The sequence below is a fragment of the Alosa sapidissima genome, chromosome 13, assembly GCF_018492685.1.
Source record: "Alosa sapidissima isolate fAloSap1 chromosome 13, fAloSap1.pri, whole genome shotgun sequence".
Classification (NCBI taxonomy): Eukaryota; Metazoa; Chordata; class Actinopteri; order Clupeiformes; family Clupeidae; genus Alosa; species Alosa sapidissima.
The window spans coordinates 30,267,871-30,275,236 of record NC_055969.1 but is presented as its reverse complement, the minus strand read 5'-3'; the positions used below and the strand labels follow the sequence as shown (position 1 = coordinate 30,275,236).

Genomic DNA, 7,366 nt, shown 5'->3' with positions numbered 1-7,366 from the left:
AAATTATTGTAAAATGCAATAAAATAATAATTTTATACATGTATATTGTAACTATGGACACTCATTTGGGCAGATAGATACACACCAAATCAACTGAAAACATCGCAGACTACCTGGTTTGAACTGGGCAAGATGGGTAGTTACCAAGACTGTGTATAAGCGTTAACTTGTTAGTGCCAAGATCCAGAAATCTAATGTAATAGCACATCTACCTTACTCAAACACCACACTCACACACAGTTTCAAAACTCTTCAACTCTTACCAGCACTGTTTTTTAATCTCATCTGGGTCATACGTGGAGTTAATATGCCAAATTTCACATGAATACTGGCTGATATATCACTGGCTGAATGAGACTACCATCTTACCGTCCTCACATCATTTTTACATCAACACACTAGAGCACCTGTGATAAAGAGTTGTAATAAGCACTGTTGTGATGTCATGAAAACCAGTCAAGCACCAAATTTGACCAGCACATTATCCCATTCTGTCACAAGTACAGAGGTGTGCCTTAGGGTGTGAGACGGGAACGTGGCAAATTCATTCAGATGGTTCTATATCAGTAAACCAAGCAAAGCTTGGTGCTTGGTGGCCACTGAGCACCTGGGAATACAAAAATAAAATAAAAAACCTAAGCTTACCTAGAGTCAACATATCAAACCTTACATAGAGACGTGTAGGACACTGATTGCAAAGTGCATGTGCAGAGAATTTTTAAATAGCTATATAATTCTAAATCAAATGTTATCAGAGCACAAAAAGCTGGTCTTTAGCATGCAATCTAAGATTTTGCATCCAGACTTTCCAAAATAAGTTTAGTGATGTTAGTAGATGTGAGGACTAGTCTTATATAAAGTATACATTTCATGTGGAAACTATTACACTCAATCAGCTGTCTTACCCAAACAACTAAAATGATGGCAATTAACATGACCAGACATGTCTTAACTGCTACACTTTAATCATTTCAGAAGCTATTACTCACTCTGTAGAGCTTCATACTGTTAGAGATGAAAGTGATACTTGGATGCCTTTTGTTCTCCAGCTGAAACTGAAAGCATCACACAGCATGGAGCCCAAATGGCGGAGAAGCTGCACCAAAATGGCCACCATGTATGGACCTGTGCTGCTGTTATTGCTGTGAACAGTTTGAGTGCTCAACATGGACATCTGTCATCTGTCCACTGTGTGAATTTTGAGAATGTGCAATGAGAGGGCAAGATGCTTGATGAGAGTACCTCACGCTGGATACAGAATAGCATGAAATAAGGAAGGGGGGAAGGAACGAAGAGAGAGAGAGAGATAGAAGAACGAAACAAACGAACTCAGTAAACGGCGTATACATACATCTGAGACCAGTGAGGGAGTTATGACGCATGCCTGTGTGTAGAAGCTCACTGGAGCACATTGGGAGAATGTGGTGTTCGTATGAGAGGGTTCAGGGTATGACTCCACCCCTGTGACCTTTGAACCAGGAAATGAACTCCATCTTTGACAAACACATAGCACAGTGAAAGTGCAGATGCAAAGAGGAGAAAGGGAAGTATACACTCACGTGTACGGAAGAGTATTGCTGCCACACTAAAATAAATAAAAAGGCTCAGTATTATGTAATTATGTGAAAAGTTTCTTGTTATAACAATATCTTTTTCACGTTTTAACAAGCTATGTATCACGTTATTACATGAAATTATCACGTTATTTCATGATAATGATATTTTCACGTTTTTACACGATATTTATCACGTTTTTACATGAAATTATCACGTTATTTCAAAATAACGATACTAAACGAAACAAGGCCACGAGAGCTGGCATAAATGGTAACTAGTCGTGTCTATGAACTTGCACCCTGACTGCTATTACACAGTGCTGTTTATTTTTGTGCATGTGTGTATGTGTGTGTAGGCTGTGTGTGGTCAATTCCCAGCTCACTGAGGAGCAGCGAAGAGGGATGTGTGTGTATCAGCAGAGAGCTGCTGAAAAGGAGAGGTTCTGTGCAGGATAGCCTGCTCACACAGCCTGATAGTTCTGCTTTATCTTCTTATCACCACAATAAATAAAACTTTCGCTAACTTGATGCAAGAGGGAGAAAGGGCTTTGATAAATATATGCAAATCTTCACGCAATGTGGGTGAATGTATAGAGCGCTCTGGGTGAATGTATAGAGCGCTCTGGCTCGGTAGCCTGCATGTCAGGTCATCTCTGTCATTTCTAAGGCTGTGGGAAAGGGACACGGGGAGTGAGAAGTGAAGCGCTGCAGTCGCACAGTGCAGGCTGCTGGAGACCACAGCAAAGAAAATATTCAACAGCAATAGCATGCGCTTTTTCAGATCACACTACAGTAATCAGCCCGGCCCCACCGACTCCCGACTCTCCCGATTGCCACTCCGCTAGCCTACTGCAAACAGACTATTCTGGACAATGCTTGGGTGTTCGCATAGGCTATAGGCCTATAAATATCATCCACCGTGTTCAATAACGAGAATTGTCTTGCGAGCATAAAATAGAATTTGATTGAGTCGTGTAAACGAGAATATCCTATTCTTGCCTCTTGTTTCGTTTAGTTTCACTATCTTGAATAACGTATTAATTTCATGTAATAACGTGATATATAGGCCTATCTTGTAAAAACGTAAAAATATCATATCTTGAAATAACATATTTTCACGTTATAATGTGAAAATATCAGTGTCATGAAATAACGTGATAATTTCATGTTATAACGTGATAAATATCTTGTTAAAACATGAAAAAGATATTGTTATAACAAGAAACTTTTCACGTAATTACATAATGCTGAGCCTTTTTATTTATTTTAGTGTGGCAGCAATGCGCTTCCGTACACGTGCACACACACACACACATCTCTTTCTCTCTCATACACACACAGGTGTGTTGGATACATTGCAGGACAGGGGTTGGAGGGAGTTGTTCTGACTAATGGGAACATCACAGTGGAGGGGTCCTAAGGTAGCATGCAGAGTTCATATACAACACACTCACACTCACACACGCACACATGCACGCAGTCACACAGACACAAACCACAGACTGCTGCAGGAATGAGCGGTCCGTCTGAACGATGGTAGAGTAGTGTTTCTGACTGGCCTACCTTTGAGAGAGTTTTTTTTTCTTCTTAATTTCGTCTAGGCAGGGCGTGTTTACTACAGCAATCTGAGAGTTTGAACCAATCTGACGAACACATCTGTCAACACGCAGACAGCTCAGTTAGAGAGAGTCTCACCCCCATTAGAGCCCCAGACCAACAACCTTAAGTCCTGCCTCTAAGCCCTGATTGGCTATGGCTACTGAAGCTTAGTCTTGATTGGCTATGCTATACAGTGGCGGATCCTCATATGGGCAACATGGGTAACTACCCAGGGTGACATCTTATGAGCACTTGCAAAAAAAAAAGAAAAAAGTATTTAACTTTAATACCGAGCAGTTTTCTATCATTGATTTGCACGTCAAGTCAATCATATGTCAGCGTGTGGGGAGCGGGCGCACTATATTCTGTGCAGGCGCGTATGCTAACTGCTGAGAAGGTCTCACACACAGAGGTTGAGAAGGGAAAGGAGGAGGAAGGCAGGGATACAGTAGGTTCACCTCTGGACCTCAGGTCTCCCCACTGGAGCAGGGAGCAGGTAATAGCGCACAACTAATGCAATTAGTAGGCTAACGTGAATATTCTGAATATAGGGCTATAGTTTAACATACATGTTATTTTTCTAGATTGTGTGAAATTGTTAAAAACAAATCTGCACACCAAAGTGAATTGAAAATGAATAAATGAATTGTTTTTTTTCCTGAGGGGAGGTTGCCCAGGGCGTCATACAAGCGAGGACCGCCACTGATGGTATAGATCATAGGTCATCTGTGCCTGGCTATGGCTAAATGCTACTGTCTGACTGGCTATTCTATAGCTTTGCTAACACAAATCTAATCAGTTATCCTCTTTCTATATCTTTCTGTATTCTCGCTGTTTTCTTTCTTTCTTTCTTTCTTTCTTTCTCTCTGAGGGTCTCTGGCATAGGTGGGTGAAGTCGGTACCTTCTCCTCCCATATCTGGAAGGCCTCAGTGGAGAGTCGTCTGGCAGGTTTAATCCGCTCCAGTTGCCTGCCTCATCTCCGTGCAGTCGGCTAAACTGTTGCCCACTGGTGGGAAAATGAGTCAGTTTATTTCTTTATTTAAAAAAAAAAAACACCTTTATTAAAACCATTGACACACACACACCACTGCGCCCCTCCTCTCACACATACACACACATGAGCACACACAAAGCAGCACCCTAGTGACCGCGACACAGAGGAGAAGAGTGAGTGATAGAGAAACAGAGGGAGAGAGAGAGAGAGAGAGAGAGAGAGGGAGGTAGGAGCGAAATACCACAGGAGAATGTTTCAGCATATTTGGTTTAATCATCATATCAGATGAGAGAGAGGCAGGGCTCACTGGCCGGGGATGTGACCATGGCCAGCTCAACATGGCTGAAACAAGGTCCCCTTAAGGAGAGGATGGGGGGGGGGGGGGGGGGGGGTTGAGGAGGATTGAGCTCAGAGTAGCTAGAGATGAGAAGTGCTAAATTGGCCAATTCCTAGTACTGGATATGACAGGTTATCTTACTCCATAACTAGATGATCACGTCTGCTATCATTTTTGACATCTTCATTTTTATCTGTGCTACAGCTCTCTCTGTCTAGCCATGCCTAAAGGCTGTCTGGAGGTAAGTAGTCTCCACTGGCTCAGTGTCTGCTTGAGGTTTCTTCCCTGCCACCGTCTCTGTGGGGCTGTCATTGCAGAAGAGCATCTGTTCGATCCCAAAGCCATTTTTATAGCCATGTGTTTTGTTACAATATTCCATTTTAGGAGATATCTAAGAAAAATATTGTGGGATGAGCTGAAAAGCGCATGTGGGAGGACATTAAAGATAAATGATACATAGCTCAAGCCTGTGCAGGCCCTTCTAATGGAGGTTTTGAATAATAAACCGACACAGAAGTACAGATCATGTCTCTGGCAATAGACTCTTTTGCCCAGGGCAGCTCTTTGGAGTCTGAAAAATTCCAAATGAAAATCATTTTGGTTGAATAGAAATCATACCTTTGGATTAGAGTTGATTACATTATATGTGTCTTTTCAACCAATGTGCTAGAACTATTTTTCTGGAAAGCTCTTGAAGCCTAATTTTAAACACCAATAAGACATTGCTGGTGCCACTGCCATCATATCTGTACAGTGTAGATAAAACCATAATGCCTGCCCTTGAAAAACACCTATCAAAGAGCAACATGGTTGGGATACTGGACACATGAACCCATAGTAGCCTGGTTACAAAGATTGTGCAGTATTTTACACAATTCCACTTTCCTTGGTTATTTGTGATTCAGAAAGGGAAGTCAATGGGATCCTTTCCAGACTGACCTGCAGAGCAAATTCAAATGTGCTAACAGGTTCGTCTGGATTCACCCAGGCTATTGTATTCAAGATTACATGGCACAATTCCTTGCTATTCATCGAGAATTATCAAGTACAACAGCGCAACACTTGCTGCTGTCACAATGTACTGTCCATACATACATATAATAAATGCATTCAAGTTGATTGTATTCTACTTTTGCAGCTCTGTTTACACATGCCTAGAGCAACCCTATCGTGAGACAGGCAGGTAAGCTTATCCCTAACAGAAGAAGGAACCTCACGCAGAAACAAAACCATGGAGAAGCCCATTATCATTGTAGGGTATTTACCACAGATGCCATAATTCCAACTGACTGTAGACAAGTCTGCTGTTTGTACAGTTGGTCTATGGCCTTCTCCAGCATGCCTCTCAGCACTACAGTCACAATCTGTGCTCGGCCATCAGAGGGATTACTACACACTTTCACTGCAGACTGTATTACTCTTTCTCCAGTCACTGTGGGGATTATGTGCAGCCCATTAATTACCTCTATGCACAAGCACAAGAGCAGTGTAGTCACATCCATGCACAACAGTCTGTGAAATCACTACACCAACTATCACAATTTAAAATGGGCACCCGGTTAGTCACTGTATGTCCTACTTATGCTAAGAGTGTTATTTTCATCGGGCTGGAGGCAGTAATGTGATAAGGGAGGCAGCACTTTAGGGTGAGGGGACACTGACTAGGTTGGGGGAGGGGAGGGGGGCAGCACTGGTGATGAGGGACAGTGATGGCAACAGGGGCCATCATCATGGCGGCTGTGGTTCCCAGTAGATGTATGACCAGTCTCAGAGGCTGGAAATATACAACTAAAAACAAATAGAAATGAATAAACACAATAAATCAAAGACGGACGGATCCCCGCCATAGCCAGCCATAAGCCAGTTATTAGCCCGTGTATGACATGAATATGAGGCTTAAACCTCACACATAAATCACACCGTGGTGTCTGTCTTGCGCACGGACCTAAAAGCCTTTGTTCTGTGGAGTACGCCAAGCGCATCTCTTCTCTTAATGATTTTGATACATAAACACGTATGACGCGTGCGTTATAGCGCGTGATACGCTGATCTAATGCGTTGATGTGGAACGGGCTTACATCAGACTGTGACAAACACATAATTACCAAAAAAATGACAATAAGGGAAAAATGATAAAGAAAATGTTTACAGCTGCTGACAGGAGGCTGCTTATACCTTTTCACGTAGTTCTTCCCGTAAAGGATCTGCTGCACCAGTGTTACCACGGCGAAGGCACAAATGAAGATGAAACAGAGGGAGCGACTCCCCAGCAGGTCTCGACCAGCCGTTGGATCCGCGTAGCTCATTCTCGTCATCCTACGACCAGTAAAGGCAGAAAATGATCTCCAGAAATATAGTTGAAGATTCCAAACAATCACGTTCACACGCTCCTCGTCATCTTCGGGGTGGATGCTCCACTTCTCAACGACGCTAGGCTGCGGCAGCTTGCGCTTCAGGGTTCGTTTTTCCGCGGCATACCCGTACACCTCTGTAAACAAGCACTATATTTAGTCATGAATTTTAATCTCCCTGAATAACTATTCACGTGTGTCGTCATTAATTGGGTCGAATTTTGTCTCGGATTTATGTTTTGGTCTTTTTGATGCTATACGCCCTTCTGCCATTCTGCGCGCGCGTTCGCTTCAGCTTCGATGCGTCTCGCGTACCCCTTTCCATTGCGTGCACGCAAGCTGACGCGCGTGGCAAAAACTCTCGTCACAATTTTGAGGTGAGCGAACGCGCTCATCCTCTCACTTGTCTGGCAACCAAAATGTTGAGAACGAACCAGTAAGGTAATATGTCAGTGGAGAAAAAGAGGTGGGGTTAGAGTGGAATGAGACTGAGTTTGTAAAGCCTACAGTTTAATTTCTTTAATTTCT

At 42.8% G+C, this 7,366-nt stretch overlaps 2 protein-coding genes across 5 annotated transcripts in view; one reads left to right on the top strand and one right to left on the bottom strand.

Annotated features, from left to right (window-relative positions):
* st8sia5 (ST8 alpha-N-acetyl-neuraminide alpha-2,8-sialyltransferase 5) overlaps positions 1-7,237 on the bottom strand; it is a 12,945-nt gene extending 5,708 nt beyond the window's left edge. The window contains exons 1-3 of one of the 4 annotated variants that reach the window (XM_042059268.1): positions 6,663-7,237; positions 4,058-4,162; positions 3,120-3,212 (exon numbers count right to left, since the gene is read on the bottom strand). In XM_042059268.1, the coding sequence (XP_041915202.1) occupies positions 3,120-3,212; positions 4,058-4,162; positions 6,663-6,802 (338 nt within the window). In that variant the 5' untranslated portion in view covers positions 6,803-7,237. The remainder of the gene's footprint in view (positions 1-3,119; positions 3,213-4,057; positions 4,163-6,662) is intronic. The other 3 variants (XM_042059270.1, XM_042059269.1, XM_042059271.1) reach the window with 3 other exon arrangements.
* The window catches only part of LOC121680082, a 136,677-nt gene that overhangs the window by 42,227 nt on the left and 87,084 nt on the right, over positions 1-7,366 (top strand). The window lies entirely within an intron of this gene.